The 22,994-nt window shown below is 51.1% G+C and overlaps 1 protein-coding gene across 1 annotated transcript; it reads right to left on the bottom strand.

The window, feature by feature from the left end:
* Window positions 1-1,494: 1,494 nt before the first annotated feature.
* LOC147113081 (leucine-rich repeat and fibronectin type-III domain-containing protein 2) lies at window positions 1,495-21,241 on the bottom strand. Its single transcript, XM_085997934.1, has 2 exons — window positions 19,750-21,241; window positions 1,495-2,446 (listed from the first exon to the last, which is right to left on the bottom strand). The coding sequence occupies exons 1-2, from the start codon at window positions 21,120-21,122 to the stop codon at window positions 1,534-1,536; spliced, it is 2,286 nt and encodes a 761-aa protein (XP_085854060.1). The 5' UTR covers window positions 21,123-21,241; the 3' UTR covers window positions 1,495-1,533.
* Window positions 21,242-22,994: the final 1,753 nt, after the last annotated feature.

Here is a 22,994-nt window from a genome sequence, read left to right as displayed (position 1 = left end):
TTCAAAAATCTGTCAATCTCCGTCTTGAATATATTCAATGACCCAGCCTCCACAGCTCTCTGGGGTAGATCATTCCAAAGATTCACAACCCTCTAAATTCCTCCTCATCTCTATTTTAAATGGGCGACCCCTTATTCTGAAACTTCTAGTTCTAGATTCCCCCACAAGGGGAAACATCCTCCCTGCATCGACCCTGTCAAGCCCCCTCTAGTAAATAAGATCACCTCTCATTCTTCTAAACTCCAGTGAGTATAGGCCCAACCTGCTCAACCTTTCCTCATAAGACAACCCCTTCAACTCAGGAATCAACCTAGTGAACCTTCTCTGAACTTCCTCCAATGCAAGTATATCCCTCCTTAAATAAGGAGACCGAAACTGTACGCAGTACTCCAGGTGTGGTCTCACCAACGCCCTGTACACTTGTAGCAAAACTTCCCTACTTTTATACTCCATCCCCCTTGCAATAAAGGCCAACATTCCATTTGCCTTCCTAATTACTTGCTGTACCTGCATGCTAACTTTTTGTTTCATGCACGAGGACACCCAGATCCCTCTGTACCACAGCATTCTGTAGTCTCTCTCCATTTAAATAATATTTTGCTTTTTTATTCTTCCTACCAAATTGGATAACCTCACACAAAACACCTTTCACTATTTCAATAAAATGGATCAACTCTCTGTTCCAGCGCACAAAGCTGAGAATTTCTTGATAACTATAACCTCTCATTCCTGGTATCGATCTGGGGAATCTTCGACATGGCCTCTCCGTGGTCCGACTACCCTCGCCTGCAGTACGCTGAACTGTAGTCTAACCGACGTCTTGTACAAACTAAACCTGGCTTCCTGCCTTTTATATTCTGTGCTCCTTAGTGCAAAGAGCCACAATCCCATTTACTTCTCAGGGCTTGGGTGTGATGCACCCTCCCATCTTGAATAGCCCGGTGACTGGCCGGGGTCACACATTGAATGGCCTCGTGAATGAGGTACCAGCTGGTGGAACCCTACCCAGCAAGAGTCAATGCCTTCGGGAGAGGAAGAGAGAAATTTTGGGAGGGGGGGCATTGGGCCAACATTTCCTATTCTGCTTTCAGCACCGCAGTGCCATTTATTACTGACACCGTGCTAACATTGCACCCTCTCTTCCTTGCTGAGGTATGGCGCTTTTTTGTATCAGCCCTGGAGCTGCAGCTGATTGTGATACAGGGCGTACTGTCGTACGTTAGTGTTGCATTCAAAGCAGGACTTAGTTTGGGTGTCGCAGCTAAAATCCGGCACAAATTTGTTTTGTACGTGTTGTGCGATGTGCATTATAAAAGGACCACAGGCAAAAGGTTGTACAGTATTTTGTTTTTGAAAGCATTAGTATTATTTCCCATTCACTGAATCTCCTGGCATTCTGCTCCCGCTCCCTGCCAAGTCACCCGGGATTTCCTGAAGCATTCGAACTCCGCTCTCCCCTCCCCCTCCACAACAGCCTCCCCCCCCCTCACAGTAGATTTTTACGTGAGCTTCGCCAAGTCCTCCTCTCGCCCATTAAACCGTGCTTTCCATCACCCAGTCCGAGCTGCAGTACATCCCTTTGGTGATCTCCAGGTCATCCTCGTCGTACTGGAGTAGCACCCCGTTAACCGACAGGCTTCTCTTAGTCCAGATATTGGTGATCTTTTTGGGGTAGCTGTAGCACTGGGTGGAGGCGAAGTCGCCCATGTCGAAGGAGTGACTGCGCCGAGTCTTCCCTTCCATGGGCAGCGTGAGCAGCTTGTTGAGCCGGGACTCGCTGCGGCCCAGCAAGGGCTCCTTGTCCGAATAGTGGGCCAGGGTGGAGGCCTTGGAGTCGCAATTGTCCTCCTTACGCTGGCACCTCAGGTCGAGGGATGCGAACGCCCCCATAAGGCGGTCGATGTTGTGCCGGGACCTGGACGTGGACCTCCACTTCTTGGAGAGGGTGCTGGAGTTACTGTGGAGGCTGTAGCAGTCCTCGCAGTCCTGGCTGGAGCCCGTGGACGAGGACAGGCTGCTGTGGATGGAGCCGCAGTTGAACTCCATCAGCTCGTCCCGCCCCACCACCTTCGGGTTGAGCTGCGGAAGGATCCCGTTGTGGACGGGCTGGGCGGCGGTCGTCTGCGAATACACGTCACTGACATCGGCCATCTTCTCCTGGCCGTTGCAAAACTTGTACTTGAGCATCAGAACGATAATGAAGACCAGCAGGGAGGCAACAATGATGCCCCCGATCACCAGGATCATGGTCCCACCTAGAAAGTGGCTGTGGAAGGAATTACACTGACTGTAATCCTCTCCAGTCATGAACTGGACGCACCCCACCACGTTGGTGGCAGTGAGGGTAGTGGCCGTGTCGTCCCATATCGCGAGGACGCAAAGGTCGTAGCTGGCTCCAGATACCAGGTTCTTCACGACAAAGACTTTATTCGAAGCAGGGATCATCCTGAAAAAAATAACAATAAAAGGATTAACCTTGTGAAAATCTGAGTCATAGTCGCTTACATAGAATTACATAGAATTTTACAGCACAGAAACAGGCCATTCGGCCGAACTGGTCCTTGCCGGTGTTTCTGCTCCACATGGGCCTCCTCCAACCCCATCACTTTATCACCAGCACATTATTGTGTTTATACATCGCAATGCACTTCACACGCTGTGGCCAGAGATTTCCTCAGAGCTGCTCCTGCTCCGCCGCTATAACCTCACTGTAAGTTCGGCGGGAACCTGGTTCACCCACGCAAATGGAGCTTTATCCACACTTCTGGCAAAGTTGGATGGAAGCAGCTCGGCTTGGCCCACTCCACCCTCCTCCCAATTCCTGCTCTCCCGATCCCCCCCGCCTCCTGATCCCCCCTCTTCCTGAACCCCCTCCTCGAGAACCTACCTGATGACCACTGCTGGCGACACAGCGACACACAGTTGAAATCCTCTTCGCCGGAGAGCTGCCTGGGGATGCCTACTAGGGAACTGCGGCTCCCCCGGTCTCATGCAAATGAGACTCAAGGCCCAATATTGGGTGGGCCTCGGGCCTACCTGTTCCGGGAACGATCCCTGCGCACAGTTTGCAGGCCGAACAAAGGCCCTTGGGAGAGGACCTGTACTGTAACACCCCATATCCCTCCGAATCTTTACTCTTCAAAGCCAAGGATATTAGAACACGGGGATGGAACTCTCATTTCAGTGTGACCAAGTTAGGTACAGCACAGCCTGAGGTAGAGTAAAGCTCCAGCTCTATCCCTTCTAATCTCAGAATTACCTCTTTTGTACGAGTGTTGTACATTTTCCACACCCAATATTCTTACTGCCTGTTTAGTGCCAACTTAATGGCAGTTTTATGATAAGGGCCTCTGCTCTGTAGGAACTCAGCTCAAACTCCCCTAATCTCATTTTACATGAGACACCTTTATAGACTTTCATTTCTATAGCACCTTTCACGACCACCAGATGTCCCAAAGCACTTTACAGCCAATGAAGTACTTTTTGCAGTGTTGTCACTGTTGTAATGTAGGAAGCACTTCTTCACACAGAGGGTAGTGGAAATCCTTGGCGAGTTGCTGCAGGGCATCTTGTAGATGGTACACACTGCAGCCACGGTACGCCGGTGGTGGAGGGAGTGAATGTTTGAGGTGGTGGATGGGGTGCCAATCAAGTGGACTGCTTTGTCCTGGATGGTGTCAAGCTCCTTGAGTGTAGTTGGAGCCGCATTCATCCATGCAAGTGGAGAGTATTCCATCACACTCCTTACTTGTGCCTTGTAGATGGTGGAAAGGGAGTCAGGAGGTGAGACACTCGCTGCAGAATACCTAGCCTCTGACCTGCTCTTGTTGCCACAGTATTTATGTGGCTGGTCCAATAACAAACCTTCACCTGATTATCATGCAGTACTGCACTCCTTCCATTGTCTCGAATTTCATGCAATACAGCAATGACTTCACCCCCTCTGGGAACTGCACCTTTACATAACGGTTCAAATCCGGCCTCGGGTGACTGTCTGTGTGGAGTTTGCACATTCTCCCCGTGTTTGCGTGGGTTTCCTCTGGGTGCTCCGGTTTCCTCCCACAGTCCAAAGATGTGCGGGTTAGGTTGATTGGCCATGATAAAATTGACCCTTAGTGTTAGGGGGGATTAAATACGTGGGGTTACGGGGATAGGGCTTGGGTGGGATGGCTGTCGGTGTAGGGACTGGGTGCTAGGGTTTGGATGATCAGCCATGATCTCGTTGAATGGCGGAGCAGGCTCGAAGGGCCGAATGGCCTACTCCTGCTCCTATCTTCTATGTTTCTATGTTTCTATCTCCTCTTTATTGCCGAGCAAATTTTAATGCCCCACGACTCCAACTTTTTTCTTAGCACATCGTCCTCAATATAAACCGGCAGGTTTAAGAATGAGACCAGCACCTCTTCAGAATAGAGCAGAGATACTTCCAAGATCTTATCTCCAATCTTCAAACTCAGTAAAAGTCTTTCCACCTCCTCTCGGCCACTCACCGTCACCTCGAACCCAACATTCAGCTTTGGTCAGCAGGTAAAGCAGCTTCCCTCGCCGCAGTCCTCATGTACCACTTGGATAAAACCCCAAGCTCGTATCTCGTTATACTCGCACTGAACCACCACCGTGTTTTCTTTTCCAAACCTCCTGGGGTCCCGATCCAAATCTTTGGGCCTTTTTTTCCTCCCTTCCCCCAACATTTTCTCCCCTGATTAAATTCATTCTGGGAACAATGTTCCCTGAGGGGCCCAGCACTCCGGTCCCCTCAGCAGCCATCTGGCAGCTGTTTAAGGACCAAAAAGGCCCTAAAACCTGGGGAAAAAAAACAACTTTTTACAAACTCACTCCAACTCCCTGCAGTAATCAAGCACCCAGCAGCACCTGCTCACTCCTACCTAGAGAGTGCTCCCCACTGAGCCACAGCTGACACACAATAAAAGGGCCTTTGCTAAGTTTGGGATTCAGGATCAGGCCCACCTTGGGCCCATCCTTAAACTGAATAAAGTGTGGCAGTGCTTTCAGACTCACAGCAACAGCGGCTGCACTATAAAATCATCCGAACTGAGAAAGGCAAATACAATTCACAGGCCCTTCTCCTTGTCATCTACTCCCCCTTTTAGATAGATTTCTATTTACACTCGATAATTGCCAGTCTGAATTTTTCTTTTTGATAAAACACACAGAAAATGCACGTAATTTATTGTCACGGTCGCTCATCTGAAAAAATACTTTGGAGTTCGGCAGTGGCCCATGGCTTTTTCATTCCAAAGGAAAATTAATCTTGTCACACTAAGTGTACAATACATGCTATCTCATTACGGTTTAATTTGATTATGCTCCTATTCATTTACTCAGAAAAATTAAAAATGTAAATGACTAACCTCATGTGAAATATTGTTCATCATGAGCAGTGAAGGGGAAAGCCTGTGGTTAATTTGAAGAGATTACATTACATGGAATTGCATTACCGAGAATCTGCAGCACAGGCAGAGGCCATTCGGCCCACTGATCTACACTCCATACAAACCTCCTCCCACTCGAATTACCTCTCCCATCCTGACCCCATATCTTCCTATTGCCTTCTCCCTCATGTATGCATCAAGCCTTCCCTTAAATTCATCCATCCTATCTGTTTCAACCTCTCCATATCATAGAGTCATAACGGCACAGAAGGAGGCCATTCAGCCCATCGAGTCCATGCCGGCTCTCTGTAGAGCAATCCAGTTAGTCCCATTCCCCCGCTCAATCCCCATAGCCCTGCAAGTTTATTTCCCTCAAGTGCCTATCCAGTCTCCCCTTGAAAACACTGAGGGCTGGACTTTCTCAATGGAGACGAGTTGGAGGCGGGACTGCTGCTTGTTGGGTCAATGTCCCGCCTCCATCATCTTCTGGCCAACCAGAGTGATTTTCCCCGATTGACCTTGTTAAGCCCGCCCTGCCGGCTCAGCAGGCCAATTAGGGGGAAGTCACTGACAGAGCACGTCAACGTCTGATGTGCCATCTGTCAAGACTTCTTGAAAGAAGAAATGTCAGCGTTCGACAGCTCTGTGAAGCTGTCAAACACTGACATTCTCTGTAGTTTGATGAGGCCTTGTGTTCAGGACTCATCAAACCTTTCAACTTTGTAGATTTCAGATGGCTGTTGGGTTGGAGGTTCCAACAGCCAGTCTGTGAAATCAACAAGGAAGATGTCGGGTCTCCCGATCCAGGGTGGATGAAGGCTGTGAATGCTGATTTCCAGCAAAAAACATTTTTCTTTTTTATTGTTTTTTGTTTGTTTTTTGTTTTTCATACAGACCCCAGCATCTGCAACATTTGACCCCTTGTGACCCCACCTCATTGTTCTTTGATGTAATGTTTTCCTGACTGTCCTATTTGGACACCATTCACACCTTTGATTGCTGTGATTATCTCTCTGCCGAGGTGTGATAAAGGGCAGTTAGAAAGATTACCTGTAATCACCTGGCAGTATTCTCTGACTATATATGCTGTGCCTATATGCATCTCTTCACTTCACCTGATGAAGGAACAGCGCTCCGAAAGTTTGTGATTTCAAATAAAGCTGTTGGACTACAACCTGGTGTTGTGTGACTTCTTACAATTCACTTTGTATAGTAATGTTGTGATATGTACATGCTGGGTTGGGTTACTGGTGCAGGGTCCCTTTAAGAGTGTCGGTAACGTGATGACATCATGACGTCGGTTGCATGATGACGTCATAGCCCCTGCACGGGGCTGAGTCTTCAGACCTTGTGGAGATTGATTAAAGTAAGACACATTTTGTTTTTGCTTAAAGAAAAGCACGCCGGCTTCTCTCTCTTCCCGGGCTTGGCGACTCCAAGCCCTTGGAGCTGATGGACCACATGCTGGCCCTCCTGGGCACACACACGCCGTGCTTCCTCTTCAAGGAACTGTTCTTCCAACAGCTGCCAGGTCAGGTACGGTCGGCGTTAGCCAACTCTTCCACGACCGATTTCCGCGACCTGGCCAAGGAGGCCGACAAATTTTTCTCCGCCAGACGTTCCTGTTCGTATACCTGGACGACATCCTCATCGCCAGCGCCTCCAGGACGGAACATGTGTCCCACCTCCGGACTCTTTTCGAACGACTCAGCCAACACGGCCTAATCGTCAACCCGGCCAAGTGCCAGTTCAGGCTGTCCTCAATCGACTTTCTCGGGCACCGCATCACGAAGGACGGGGCGGTGCCACTCCCATCGAAAGTGATGGCCGTGATGGACTTCCCGCGAACCCTCACTGTTAAGGCCCTGCAGGAGTTTTTGGACATGGTGAACTTTTACCATCATTTTGTCCCCCAAGCAGCCCAGCTTATGCGGCCCCTTTACGAGGCCCTCAAAGGCAAGCCCGACAAACTCGCCATCAACTTGTCTGATGAGATGGCCAATTCTTTCACAGACACGAAAAGGGCCCTGGCTAACATGACCATGCTGGCGCATCCGTTGCCCAATGTGCCGATCGCTCTCACCACCGACGCCTCGGACTATGTGGTCGGCGCCGTCCACGAACAGTGGGTCAATGGCGCCTGGCAGCCGCTCGCCTTCTTCAGCCGGCAGCTCCGCCTCAATGAGCGGAAGTACAGCACCTTTGATCGCGAGCTTCTCGGCCTCTACCTCGCCGTCCGACACTTCCATTTCCTGCTGGAGGCCCGCCCGTTCACAGCGTTCGTGGACCACAAGCCATTGACCTTCGCCATGGCCAAAGCCTCCGAGCCGTGGTCGGCCCGTCAGCAATGCCAGTTGGCCTTCATCTCGGAGTTTACAATGGACATCCAGCATGTGGCTGGGAAAGACAACTCCGTCGCCGACTGTCTCTCCCGAGCCGCCGCCAGCGCCGTGCACCTCGGCATCGACTACACCCGCATGGCGGCCGACCAGGCCTCCGACCCGAACGTCCAGGCCTACAGGACGGCGGTCACGGGCGTTCAAATAGCAGACGTCGCGTTCGACGCTGCCGGCACCACGCTCCTGTACGACGTCTCCGTTGGGCAGCCACGTCCCGCCGTGCCCGAAGGGTGGAGACGGCAAGTATTCGACACCGTCCATAATCTTTCCCACCCGGGCAGGAAGCCGTCACAGAGGCTGGTGGCGGCCCAGTTCATCTGGCACGGGCTCAGGAAAGACGTTCGCGACTGGGCCAGCACCTGCGTGGTATGCCAATGCTCGAAAGTACATTGCCATACTAAGGCCTCGTTGGCGTCTTTCGCGGTGCCCGAGAGGCGGTTCGACCGCTTTAACGTGGACCTGGTGGGGCCCCTGCCGCCCTCCCGCAGGTTCACCCACCTCCTCACCATGGTCAACAGAACCACCCGATGGCCGGAAGCTGTCCCGCTGTCTTCAACGACGGCCGCCGATGTGGCTCGGGCGTTCATCAGCACTTGGGTCGCCCGGTTCGGCGCCCCATCTGGCATTTCCTCCGACCGGGGGACCCAGTTCACGTCAGAGCTCTGGAACGCTGTCGCCCGAGGCCTCGGGTTGAAACTCCACCGCACCACAGCTTACCACCCTCAGGCTAACAGGCTGTGCGAACGGTTTCATCGCTCCATGAAGGCCGTGCTCCAAGCCAGCCTCCGGGACGACGGCTGGATCGACAGACTCCCGTGGGTCATGCTGGGACTCAGGACCGCTCCCAAGGAGGACCTCCAATCCTCGTCCACCGATCTCGTCTACGGACAGCCGCTGCGGGTTCCCGGGGATTTCGTCCCCAACGCAACGGAACCTTGGTCCGCAGCCCGTCAGCGGTCCGACCTTCTGGACAACACCAAGGTTTTCGCTCCAGTGCCCACGTCGCAGCACGGCCTCCCGCAGTCCCACGTTCCGCTCGACCTTCGTGCGGCGGAGTATGTTTTCGTCCGCCACGACGCCCACCGGGGACCTCTTCAGCCACCCTACGATGGACCATTCCGCATCCTGGAAACCGGGGACAAGACCTTCGTCGTGGATGTCGGGGGTAAACCGGACTGCATTTCCGTGGACCATCTTAAGCCGGCCCACCTGGATCTGGACCGACCCGTTGAGTTGGCACAGCCCCCGAGACGGGGCCGACCTCCGGTTTCCACACCCTCAATCCACCACCGAGCGCCCGAGGTCCCTCCGACGAACCCCCCGGTCCTCACCCCGGAATGGAGGAGCCGTTCCAACCGTGTGATCCGGCCCCCCCAACGACTGACATTGCCAGTACTAGTGAATTCTGGGGGGACGTATGTGGCAGAGACCACATAGGGACAATAACACAATGTATAGCCAATGCTGTTATATAAACACAATTCACTTTGTATAGCAATGTTGTGATATGTACATGCTGGGTTGGGTTATTGGTGCAGGGTCCCTTTAAGAGCGTCGGTTACGTGATGACGTCATAGCCCCTGCACGGGGCTGAGCCTTCAGACCTCGTGGAGATTGATTAAAGACACGTTTTGTTTTTGCTTAAAGAAAAGTCTCAGCCTGTTGATTTCTGTCGACTCCAACAAATATATATATAAAGTGAGATGATCAAATATACTAAGGGACTGAATAAGGAGGAATGTTTTCTGTGAGGACAACAGCCCAAGGTTTAATAGTGAAGGTCGTTGAATATTCTGGAGTTTTGCTTCATTACCTTTCAGGGAGGAGAGGACAGAGGTCAAGGATTTATGTAGATTAGGGGTGGCTGACCTCTTAAAGTGGAAGAGTCAGGCACATGAATTGCATCTGACAAGGAGCTGCTGCCTCAGCTCTTCAGAGGCCAGGTCACTTATGTTTATGCGGTGCCCTCAGTGACCTGTCAAGCGGACGGGGAGATCTGCAGCCAACAGCGCTCCATCAAGGTGATAGCTCCCGAAAAGTACTCGACACTCACATGCTTTCTGATGTTCACACAGTAAGCTATTGCACATTTGTTTTGTTCATTATAAACTGTGCAACACCTTGATTTTAAAATTCTCATCCTTGTTTTCAAATCCCTCCATGGCCTCGCCCCTCCCTATCTCTGTAACCACCTCCAGCCCTACAACCCTCCGAGATCACTACTCTCCTCCAATTCTGGCCACGTGTGCAACCCCGATTTTAATCGCTCCACCATTGGCAGTCGTGCCTTCAGCTGCCAAGGTCCTAAGCTCTGGAATTCCCCCCCTAAACCTCTCCGCCCCTCCCTGTAGTGTATGTAACCGTTCCACCTTTAAGAGAACTATTTTAAGAGTTGCACTACTTTATCTTGGCTGCTGTATACTGTAATACCGACGGTGACCACACCGATATAGAAGTGCTGTGTAAGGATTTATTGGGCAGTTCCGCCCTGACCTTCGACTAGTAAAGACCTGTTAAAGTTTACTTTTGTGGTCTGTGTAGTAATTCCTAATATAACACACAGACTTAACACTCCCTATCTCTGTAACCACCTCCAGCCCTACAACCCATCCGAGATCACTACTCTCCTCCAATTCTGGCCACGTGTGCAACCCCGATTTTAATCGCTCCACCATTGGCAGTCGAGCCTTCAGCTGTCAAGGTCCTAAGCTCTGGAATTCCCCCCCTAAACCTCTCCGCCTCTTTCATCTCCTTTAAGGAGCTCCTTGAAACCTACCTCTCTGCCCTAATAGCTCCTTATGTGGCCCGGTGTCAATTTTGTTTAATAACGCTCCTGTGAAGCTCCTTGGGACGTTTTAACTATGTTAAAGGTGCTAGAGAAATGCAAGTTGTTGTTGTGACAGAAAAATTCCAATTTTTTTAAGTTTGAAAGTGATTAGATTTAAAAAATTGAAATAGTCCCAGTAATTAAGAGGGAAACAAAGTCTAGGGCAAGCAATTTTATATGAAAGTATTTCTGCAAAGAAAAACTTGATCAATGCGCTTTAAATTTAAGTCACATGGGCCTAGAAATTCATTATAGCCACTTTTGGGGCGGTAAAGTCGGGTGGCCGCTAAAGTTTGCGCCCGGCGCAAAGTCGAGGCCACTTCGCCGATATTCAGTAGCTTCGCCCTAAGAGTTTGCTCGAGCGCTAAAACTGGCGATGCACGACTATCTTTAGGCGCTAAGCCGGCGGTGCTGAGCGATACCGCCGAGGCCGGGCGCAGCGCAGGTGCGGTCATTTCTTGATTGACAGCAGACACCCTGGCGCCGGCCAGCTCTTAAGGGGGAAGGGTTGAGTTGGTCTGCTGCCACGCCCTGGACACTGCAGCCCTCCAGCTAGGCCTGAACACTGCTGCTGGACCCAAATAGCGCCTGAAAGGATGGAGAAGGCCCGTGAACGAGCGCAGCACTTCTCAGAGCATGATCTGAGGGTGCTGGTTGGCGCTGTGGAGAAGAGACGCCATATCTTGTTTCCGGACAATGGCAAGAAGCCGGCGGCTCGCGTCTACCGGAAAGCCTGGAGGCATGTCGCCACCAGGGTGACATCCAACAGTGAGGTCCCCAGGAGCTCTGTACAATGCCGCAAAAAGCTAAATGACCTCGCCAGGATTGTCAGGGTGAGTACCCTTTCCAGTGTCCTCCTCATCCTTGCATGTGCACCTCACATTATGGGCAAAGGGACCTGAAAGCCCTAATGGCCAGCCCTCATGCAGCAGCTATGGGACAGTCATGAACATCAATTGCACATTCTGCACTTAACACACTGGCCAAGCTATTCCACCATGGGAGGCAGTGCACACAAGATCAGGGCTACACACTGGCCAGGCTATTCCACCATGGGAGGCAGTGCACACAAGATCAGGGCTACACACTGGCCAGGCTATTCGACCATGGGAGGCAGTGCACACAAGATCAGGGCTACACACTGGCCAGGCTATTCCACCATGGGAGGCAGTGCACACAAGATCAGGGCTACACACTGTACTTAGAGGCCGTCCTTTCTCTTGCAGGCCAAGCTGGCCAATAATAAGAGGAGCCGGACTGAGACCGGGGGAGGCGGACCCCAGATCCAGCAGCTCACCGAGCTGCAACAGCGCGTGGAGCGCATCATGGGTGCCCGGGTGATTGGCCCCGTTGCATCTGGAGATGCCGACCCTGTTCTGGGCACCAATGGTAAGGACATCACCTTTTGGACCTCTCTCGTCCCACTTGCGCATCAGATCTACATCCTTTGCCACTGTCCGACCAATGCACTGAATGCCACCACTCATGCATCCCTCGCTGGCGCCCTCTCCTCACTCTAAAGCTACTCTTGTGCCTTCCTGCTTTCAGATGGTGAGGAGGAGGTCCCTGAAGTTGCCAGTGACAGCCCCTCAGAAGAGGAGGAGGAGGAGAAGGAAGAGGAAGGCGGCCCATCAGGGGAACCCTCAGCCGCGGCAAGCCATGCCAATGTAGGGGACACGTCTTCCCTGGAGGGGAGCCTGGGGGAAGTGTCGGAGGGGAGTGTAGCTCCTGGGACCAGCAGCCTGCAGCAATGCGGGAGGGGGGTGGAAGCTCAGCGGCCTTCTCCCCAGAGGGGGAAATGGTCGGAGGGGAGTCCAATTGCTGGGCCCAGCGGCGTCCAGCAACGCAGGAAGGGTCGGGCAGCTCGGCGGCCTTCTCCCCAGAGGGAGAGTCCGGCCTCCAGTCCGGAGACGGTCACCGCCGAGGAGCTGCGCCTCCTCGAGGACATGTCCGCGGACTCAGAGCGCCGGCACACGGAGCTCATGGGGGTAGTGGCACGGATGCCCGAGGCCATCGAGTCCCTGTCTCGGAGTGTGACCGAATTCGGGGCCTCACAGGCCACCAGTTTGGCGGAATTCGGGGCAGATCAGGCAGCGAGTCGGGCGGAATTCGGGGCAGCTCAGGCAGCGACTGGCCAGGTGATCAGTGGTGCCGTGCAGTCACTGGCTGCTCTGATGCGGTCACAGAACAGGGCAACACGGGCACTCACTGCTGCCACACTCGCTGTGTCAGCCAGGCATCGCCAGGGCACCCGCCGCGCTGCAGCAGCACAGCGGTCTGTCCCTCGGCAGATTGCTGCGCATGCTGCAGTGCTGGCCCGGGCGGGTGCCAGTGTCTCAGGCGACCAGCGAGCGCCTGCCATCCGCCAGCTTGCCCCCATTCCTCCAGCCGCCACTGCCACTCCCCCAGTGGAGCTGCCACGAGCTGCTGCAGCGACTGATGCTGCCCAGCCACAGCTGCAGCATTCACCAGCCGGCCCCTTGAGGGCCAGACCTCGTCTAGGCCGACCCCCAAGGGCATCTGCCATCACGACATGTGCCCCTCAGGAGCCTTCCCCCAGCCTTGCGGCAGCCACTGGCCTCACTTTGAGGAGCAGCAGGGCATGCAGGGGCCGCCAAAGTTTGCAGAAGGCCTTGCCCTCGCGGGCCACAAAGTAGAGGGTGTGTCAAAATGTTTTGTTTTTTGGAATGGGTGTTTTGTGAAGGCCGAGGATGAAGGCCATTTTTGTTTACATCTTTTGTTAATGCTCCCCAGGTTGTGGGAGTGAGTCATGTGTGTGAGTGTTTTTTGGGGGTTTCGTCTGTTTTTGGTTTTCATGTGGGAAGGGCCCTGAGTTTGTACAATAAACCATTTTCTTTATTCAGATTGTCCATGTTTGATCTTTGAAGTGTTTGTTGCCTTAACCGGCTGAGGGCTTGCGGAGCGGCTGCAATCATGTTCTTTCATTGGCACAAGCCATTCCCTGACAGGGGGCCTAGAAGTGACGTTCAATAAGCCGCCGACGGGCGGCCCTTGGACATTCTGCCTCCCTCCTGGGCTGGTACTCCTCCTCCTCCTCCTCCTCCTGCTCCTCCTCCTGAGGTGGTGGTCCAACGTGAGGTGGCAGTGCCTGAGTCCTGCGGATAGCCAGGTTGTGCAGCATGCAGCAAATGACGACGAATTGGGAGACTCGCTCCTGCGAATACTGGAGGGCTCCACCGGAGCGATCCAGACAGCGGAACCGTTGCTTCAGGACGCCGATTGTTTGTTTGATGATGTTCCTGGTCGCTTGATGGCTCTCGTTGTATGCCTCTTCAACAGGGGTCCTGGGCGCGCGGAGCGGGGTCATGAGCCAGGTACACAAAGGATAGCCTTTGTCCCCGATAAGCCATCCTCTTCGGTGAGGCTGTGCCTGGAACATGTCAGCCACAGTTGTCTGTCGCAGGATAAAGGCATCGTGGCTGCTGCCTGGAAAGCGGGCATTGACAGCTAGGATGCGCTGCCTGTGGTCACACACCAGCTGTACGTTGAGGGAATGGTAGCCCTTCCGGTTGCGGTAATCCTCGGCATGCTCCAGAGGTGCCCGCAAAGCCACATGCGTGCAGTCAATGGCGCCCTGCACCATGGGGAAGCCCGCTATTCTTGCAAATCCCACTGCACGCTACTGCTGCTTGTCCAGGGTCGTGGGGAAGGAGATGAATTGACGTCTCCTTCTGAAAAGGGCATTGGTCACGTGGCGGATGCAGCAATGCACGGCGAACTGGGAGATGTTAGCGATGTCCCCAGCAGCGGATTGGAAGGAGCCGGTGGCATAGAAGTTGAGAGCCACCGTCACCTTCACTGCCACCGACAGAGACGTCCTGCGCCTCAGCTGTGGACGCAGATCTCTGTGAAGCAGCTGGCAGATCTCTGCAACCACCTCCCTTCTGAATCGCAGCCTCCTAACACACTGCGCGGCAGACATGTTGAGATAGGAGAACTGCTGGCGGTATACCCTGGGTGGGTAAGGCCTCCCTTGGTGACGCCTGTTGCCCCCTCTGCGTCTAGCCAGGGCTGCCACTCTCTCACGGCGTCTGTAAGCCCTTCCGACATAATGCTGAAACTCAGCGTTGGCACCCAATGCAGCCCCCATAATATGCTGGCAAACAGTGAGATCTCAATGAAGGCAAAGAGAATTGCAAAGCTCTGGCCTGAAGCCAAAAATACCTGTCCTAGTGTTGGGCCAAAGCAGTAAGCTCTCTTCCTTGGTCTCTCTCCAAAAATCCGTTGCACAAGAGTGAGTGCTGCAAAATGGCTGCCCTTTATAGTGCAGGGTAAGTGCCCTTTAATTTGCGCTCCCCGCGGCCCGCCTCGGCTGTGTACCATTCCACTTCACAGTCGTTCGGGCCGCCAGGCGCACAATGGGGCGGCGCGAGTGAAGTTCCGGTTCCGGGCGCACAAAGGGCGTTGCACGACGAAATGACGTCATGATCTGCGCGCGCAATGACTTTGCGCCGGCACTAAATGTCTACTGAAGTTGGGGCGAGGCGCAGATCGCGCTGCGCCCGGGCGCTAAGCGCCTAGCGCTCGAGATCTACTCCTCCTAAGGCGCTAACGGCTGGCGCAGCCAACTGAATTTCTAGGCCATGAAGTTCAACATGATAAATATAGCGGAGGGAGGCATTTTTCCCCACCCAGCTCATCCTTCTATAGCAACCTGAGGCTCTCCCATTATAGCATCTAACTGCCTATCAAATGACTCCAAGGTTTTGCCTCCACTAAACTACCAAGGCACCAGTGCAGGTCTAGATTACTCTGAGTGGGGTGCTGCCTCACATCAGTCCTGAAGTTGCCTTTAACCAGTTGGCACCTATGTCCCCTTGTACTGCTGTCATGGCTTACCAAAATGGTGCTCAGGATTAACCTTCTCTATTCCACTTAGTGGAGGTAAAATGCACGATGTCGGATCAGCCGCCCATTATACATCTCTATCAATTTTCATTTCTACGGATGTCAATGGAAAATACATTTGGGAGAGCTGCGTAACAGGCGGCTGATCCAATATCACCCGTTTTACACTATTGGCCAAGGTCAAAGTTACCCCCAGTGTCTTTATATGCCTCTAGAAGGTCCCCACTCCTCCACCTCCTTTCAAGGTTGAAAGGTCCTGGTTTTTCCAACCTTTTCTCATAACATTCACACCACACAAGTGCCAGGCAATGACTATCTCCAACAAGCGAGAGTCTAACCACCTCCCCATGACATTCACCGGCATTCCCATCACTGAATCCCCCACCATCAACATCCTGGGGGTCACCATTGACCAGAAACTTAACTGGATCAGCCACATAAATACTGTGGCAACAAGAGCAAGTCAGAGGCTAGGTATTCTGCGGCGAGTGTCTCACCTCCTGATTCCCCAAAGCCTTTCCACCATCTACAAGGCACAAATAAGGAGTGTGATGGAATACTTTCCACTTGCCTGGATGAGTGCAGCTCCAAATACTTTCAAGAAACTCGACACCATCCAGGACAAAGCAGCCCGCTTGATTGGCACCCCATCCACCACCTTAAACATTCACTCCCTCCACCACCGGCGTACTGTGGCTGCAAGTGTACACTATCCACAAGATGCCCTGCAGCAACTTACCAAGGCTTCTTCGGCAGCACCTCCCAAACCCGCGACTTCTTCCATCTAGAAGGACAAGGGCAGCAGGCGCATAGGAACACCACCACCTACAAGTTCCCCTCCAAGTCACACACCATCCTGACATGGAAGTATATCGTCGATCCTTCATCGTCGCTGGGTCAAAATCCTGGAACTCCCTACCTAACAGCACTGTGGGAGTATCTTCATCATACGGATTGCAGCAGTTCAAGAAGGCGGCTCACCACCACCTTCTCAAGGGCAACTAGGGATGGGCAATAAATGCTGGCCTTGCCAGCGACGCCCAGATCCCATAAGTGAATTAAAAAAAACTCAGTCCTCCGACACTAGGAATCAGCCTCTGCAATGCTTCCTGGACTTAACAGTTTTCCTCATTACTTGATGACCAGATATGAATGCAGAATTCAAGGTGTGGTCTAACCAGAACACTATACAGCTTCAGGATGCTGGTCTCAGACTTGTACTCTACTATCTGGCAATATATATCGCAACATTCAGTTTGCGTTGTTGATTACTGCTCTGCAATGACTGACAATGGTCAATGTTGAGACTGTTAATACACCCAGGCCTCTTTCAGCCTCTCCCCTATCTAGCTCAACATTGTTCATTATGTCCCCGATTTTTTCGTCCAATGCAAAGACCTCGTATTTCTGTGAATTGGATTTCACCTGGCATTACTTTGGCCACTTGCAATATTGCCTACATCCTTCTGTAATTCCTTTGCTGTTTCATCGGACTCTGTCCCCTCCTAGTTTAGGTTTACTTCCAAATTATGCTTCTGATTAGTACCCACCTGGGTGTTAATATTCCCCCGTGCGTTACTATGAATTGGCGGAAGTGGCGGCTTTCAGATAAGATGTTAACCTGAGACTCCGTCTACCACTTGGGTGGACATAAAAAATCCAACGGCAATATTCAAAGAAGACCACGGAGTTCTCCCAGTGCCCTGGCCAACGTTTAACCCTCAACTAGCACTGCTAAAAACAGATTAACTAGTCATATATCTCATTGCTGTTTCTGGGACCTTGCTGTGTGCAACTTGCCTGCTATTATTGCTTGCAAAACAGTAACCAAAGTAATTCATAGACTGTGAAGTGCTTTGGGATATCCTGAGGACATTAACGACTCAATATAAATGTAAGTTAGAATCATAGATTCATAGAATGGTTACAGCACAGAAGGAGGCCATTCGGCCCATCGAGCCTGTGATGGCTCTCTGCAAGAGCACCTCAGCTAGTCGTACTCCCCCGCCCTACTAGATTGGTCAGTTTTGTCTTCTACAATAGGTCTAATTCCTTACCTCAAGGCCAGCAGATAGTAGAGAAAATGTATCAGACATGTGGTTGGCTTGTTCCGTAGTTTAAGATGCTCCTTAAAACCTATCTCTTTGACCAAGATTTTGGTCACCTGTCCTAATATCTCCTTATGTGGCTCAGTGTCAAATTTTGTCTGAAAGCACTCCTGAGAAGTGCCTTGGCTCATTTTACTACGTTAAAGGCACTATATAGAATCACAGAAATTTTCGTCACAGAAAGAGGCCATTCAGCCCATCATGTCTGTGCTGGCCAAAAATGGGCTATCCAGCCTAATCCCACTTTCCAACCCTGTAGGTTACGGCATTTCAAGTGCATATCCAAGTACTTTTTAAATGCGATGAGAGTTTCTGCCTCCACCACACTTTCAGGCAGCGAGTTCCAGTTTCCCACCACCCTCTGGGTGAAAAAGTTCTCCTCAACTCCCCTCTAATCCTGCTACCAATTACTTTAAACCTATGTTCCCTGGTTATTGACCCCACTGCTAAGGGAAATAGGTCCTTCCTATCCACTCTATCTCGGCCCCTCATCATTTCATACACCTCAATTAGGTCTCCACTCAGCCTGCTCTGTTGCACGAAAACAACCGCAGCCTATCCAATCTTTCCTCATAGCTAAAATTCTCCAGTCCTGGCAACATCCTCGTAAATCTCCTCTGTACCCACTCTAGAGCAATGACATCTTTCCTGTAATGTGGTGACCAGAACTGTACGCAGTATTCCAGCTGTGGCCTAACTAGTGTTTTACAGTATACAGTTCAAGCATAACCTCCCTGCTCTTATATTCTATGCCTCGGCTAATAAAGGAAAGTATCCTGTATGACTTCTTAACCACCTTATCTATCTGTCCTGCTACCTTCAGGGATCTGTGGACATGCACTCCAAGGTCCCTCTGGTCCTCTATGCTTCTCAGTGTCCTACCATTTATTTTGTATTCACTTGCCTTTTTAGCCCTCCCCAAATGCAGTACTTCACACTTCTCCATACGGAATTCAATTTGCCACTTTTCTGCCCACCTGACCAGTCCATTGATATCTTCCTGCAGTCTACAGCTTTCTTCCTCACTATGAACCACACGACCAACTGTTGTATTATCTGAAAACTCATGCCCCCTACATTGAAGTCTAAATCATTGATATATACCACAAAAAGCAAGGGACCTAGGACCTAGGACTGAACCCTGTGGAACCCCACTAGAAACAACCTTCCAGTCACAAAAACACCCGCCAACCATTACCCTTTGCTTCCTGCCACTGAGCCAATTTTGGATCCAATTTGCCACTTTCCCTTGGATCCCATGGGCTTTTACTTTTCTGACGAGTCTGCCATGTGGGACCTTGTCAAAAGCCTTGCTAAAATCCATGTAGATTACATATAAATTCATATTGTTGTTGTTGTTAAAAGACTGCATGGGCACAAGAAGGAAATGAGGATATGCATACATCTGACTCACTACTGTTTTACCACTGGGCCACGGTCGTCACTGCTCTCTGCCAGATTCCCACCCCATCACCCCTTTCAATGCCACTTTTTTCTGATTCTTGGCACTACATTTGCAAACTATGGCTGCCTAATTCAGGACAACCTAATCAGAGAGGGGATCCAGACTTGGGGGAAAGAGACACATCTCAGGGACAGAAGAGCGGCTCATGAATCTGTAGTTGACCACCCCGATGTGCAACGTTTAGTCAGGAAAATAACTGGATGAGTTAGAATCCATGATAGATTAGAATGCTTGCAGCCTGTGGAAACAATGGGATTGGCCCGTCCTCATATTGTGCTTTAATGCGTGCCGACCCCTAGAGTGATTAGGTTGCCCTCAAGGAAAATCAAGGAGTGTTAAGGTAAATTCACGCATCCCATGCTCCCAGTGGCAGATGTTTCAAACACGGCTCCCAACTGGGAGCGTGGGATCGGTGAGTTTGCCCCTGTTGAATATGCATCAGTTGCAATTATTAAACATAACATGAAAAATCTTTACATAGAATTATATAGAAATTACAGCACAGAAACAGGCCATTCGGCCCAACTGGTCAATGCCAGTGTTTATGCTCCACTCTAGCACCCTCCCACCTTACTACATCTAACCCTATCAGCATAACCTCCTATTTCTTTCTCCACCATTTACTTATCCAGCTTCCTCACACATTTACTGCAAGTATGATGGGCATGAATGCGTCCCGCTTATTTACCTGTAAACTAATACTTCATCAGATGAGCTGTTGTACTGAAGCTGATACATTTTAACCTTTGGTGCAGACCTGCCCACTGACCACTTGATCAAGGCCGTGCTGGCGGTCACCTGGGATACCGTGACCTTCTTCTCCGGCTTGGCCTTTGTTTCGCCTCGATGCGACTTGGTGGAACTCGTGATGTCGGACAGCCGTGAATCGGGTTGCAAAGCCCGGCCTGTGCCGTTGCTGAGATGAGGGAGCTGGACGATGGACAGCTCGACCGATGCGGTCGACTCGCCGGCCGCGTTGGCCGCTATGCAGGTGAAGGTGCCGTAGTCCTGCGAGGTGGTGATAAGGATGTTCAAAGTGCCATTGTCATAGATGACGGTCCTCGAGGAGTTGGCAAGGATCCTGTCATCGGGGGCCACCCAGTGGATGACGGGCCTCGGGTCACCGATGGCTTTGCATCGCAACGTGGCCATTTGCCCTTCCAATACAAGAAGCTTGAGGCTGTGCTGAGTGATGAGCGGCTGCTCACACACAAACTCTTCCTCCGAGACGTACCAGAAGTACCTTCCTTTGAGGTGTGGCGGCGAGGCGCAGGTTTCCATGTCGTCCTCCCGGCTTAGCCGCCGCAGCCAGAGAAGCTCGCAGTTGCAATGGAGCGGATTGCCCCCGATACTCAGAGTTAAGGGCGGGAAGTATGGAGTCGTGGACATGAGCAACATCTCAGATCTTGCAAAGATGGGGTCGGGAGAAAGCTTCTGCAGCCTGTTGGAGATGAGGTCCAGTCTGGCCAACTTCTGCAGATCCGTAAAGGTTCCCTCCGGTATGTAATCGATGAGATTGTGATCCAAGCTGAGCGTGTGGAGATTAAGCATCTTGCTCAGTGCTCCCCACGGGAGACTCACCAGGTTGTTATAGGAAAAGTCTAAATCTTCCAAAGTCACCAAGAAATCATCGAGCGCTCCTTCTGCCACTCTGTTGAGCTGATTGTTGTTTAAGATCAAATGCTGCAGGTTTAACAGGCCTCGAAAGACGTTCCTGCCAATTTCTGTCAATCTGTTGGTATCCAGATGCAACGAGCGAAGGCTTTCTAGATCTATAAACGAATAGGGCTGGATGTAGTCAATGGTATTCCTGGACAGAGTCAGATCAACAAGGCCACTCATGTTGGCAAAGTCGTGCCGGTTTACGGCAATAATGAAATTGCCCCCTAACCGTAGCTCAACTGTTCGCCGATCAATGTTTGGTGGGACAAACAGCAGGCCCTTGGAGGGGCAGAGAGTTCCCAGTGACTCGGACAGGTTTTGACACACGCAGTATTTGGGACAAGCATAGACTGTCACTGCCATTCCAATCACCAGCAGGCTACAGAGCAGTTTTTCCATTGTAGATCATGTAGAGATACCTGAAACAAATGCAGACAGTGTGAGTATTCTGGTCAAATGAAAAATCAACGACAGTCTGGCCAACAAGTATAGCATCCTTCAACCTCTCTCTCTCTCACCCCCCCCCCCCCCCTCCCCATTGCAAACTTTATTGCTTCTCTATTTTATCAATACAATTATGGCCATTGCTTATCTAAGCTGCCTTCTCTTGTTCCTCCTAAGCTTCAAACATGCCTCCCCGCCCTTGTCCTCTTCCCTTGCATTCCCTGCAGTGTTGAAATCAGGACACCTCACACCTTGGGTCACCAACTCTGGTTGCACGTGTTCCTGGCGGTTTTATCGCATGTTCTCCCGCCTCCAACCGCCCTACCCGGTCAAACAGCCGTTTTCCCCCCAACTCCAATATTTTTATAATTAATAAATGAGTTTTCAAAGCAAATTAAAAATAGACACAATTTTTTTGCTTTATGTTCATATCTATGATTTATCTCCTGAGTTACTCGCAGCAGTGTCCTGGAGATTAATCTTCAATTCCTGGAGATGCCAGGACCATCCTGGAGAGTTGGCAACAGAACTCGCACCTTCTGCTGAGAGACATAGACAGTGAACTGTACATTCTGTGTTTGAACTCTGGGATTGGCCAGATGGATCGAAATGACCTTTCCCGATCCTATATATCCCTACGTTTCCCAATTCATTCTTTCTCAAAACCTCAGGATAAACAAGACTATCAACAGGAGGTCAATGGGCCACATTGAGGCACAATGTAGCTCAGCAGAGGTAATTTTTCTTTTTTGCTGATAGCCCCCTCTCTCCACCCCGAAAGATGGCCATTGCTTACACCGCAGGACTCGATTGTGAGTGTTCCTAGCAGGCTTTCTGCGAGTAATTAGAATGCAGGATAGCAAAATGTCTACCAGCATTTCACCCAAGTCACTCGCGTTCTGCTTGAGTGTTGTGTACTTGTTTTGTGTTCTTGTTTTCTTAATGGAATCTGCACTTAGTTAGACTTATCCCTGCACCCTTCAGCTCAAAAAATATTGGCCCACAACGTTGTTGGAAGTGTGAGCTGATAATGGTGCAGTGAGTTCAACAATGCAGGAAACTCTTTTTTATCCGGCACCGATGGGACCGGTGTGGTGCCGGATTATCAAAAAGTCCGGATTACAGAGAGGTATAGTAAAAGGTACGAGAGCCCCGTACACGGCCAAAGATCCAGCGTCTCTGTTGCCTGGCAACAGGTGCAGGAACCCCGGCCACAGATCCAGGCGTCCCTGTTGCATAGCAACAGGTGCAGGAACCCCGGTTACACGGCCACAGATCCAGGAACTGCCACTAATATGAAGTAAAACTTACCTGAACCTACTCCTGAATTTTGCCGGTTAACAGAGATTTCCGGTTATTTAGGTGCCGGTAAATCGAGAGTTTCCTGTACTGTATCTGGGACCTGAGTAAACAGGGCAACGAACAGGTATCTCCTTAACCAATGAGATTAGGAACTAAACATAGGAAGGACTGAGAAGGAGGGTGAATTAGAGGAGGTGAATTCAATGTCAAATCAGGTACAGAAAGAAAAAGAAAGAGGGAAAGAAAGATTGGATTAAGAGAGAGAGAAAAAAAGAGACAAATGGAAAAGTAAGAAATCTAAAATTTCCTCCCGAAAACTTCAAAACCTGAAGGAATGTGACTCGACACTTGTAATCGTTTATTTTCGGGTGCCAGAGAGGTTGATTGGCAGTCATTAGACTTATCAGGTTGTTAAAAGGATAGTTATGCTTGTACTTCCCAAACCCGCGACCTCTACCACCTAGAAGGACAAGGGCAGCAGGCGCATGGGACCACTACCACCTCCAAGTTCCCCTCCAAGTCACA

The sequence above is a fragment of the Somniosus microcephalus genome, chromosome 9, assembly GCF_052327205.1.
Source record: "Somniosus microcephalus isolate GS21.2 chromosome 9, FLI_Smic_1.0, whole genome shotgun sequence".
NCBI lineage: Eukaryota > Metazoa > Chordata > Chondrichthyes > Squaliformes > Somniosidae > Somniosus > Somniosus microcephalus.
The sequence above is the reverse complement of the archived record's forward strand: the minus strand, read 5'-3'. Positions and strand labels throughout refer to the sequence as shown.

Bases quoted from the DNA above. Each gene is read 5' to 3' on its own strand.
- LOC147113081 (XM_085997934.1), bottom strand. From the start codon at position 21,122: ATGGAAAAACTGCTCTGTAGCCTGCTGGTGATTGGAATGGCAGTGACA. The intron at 2,447-19,749 runs GTAAATAAGCGG...TATTTTTTTCAG, and splicing joins GATGAAGTATTAGTTTACAG to GATGATCCCTGCTTCGAATA.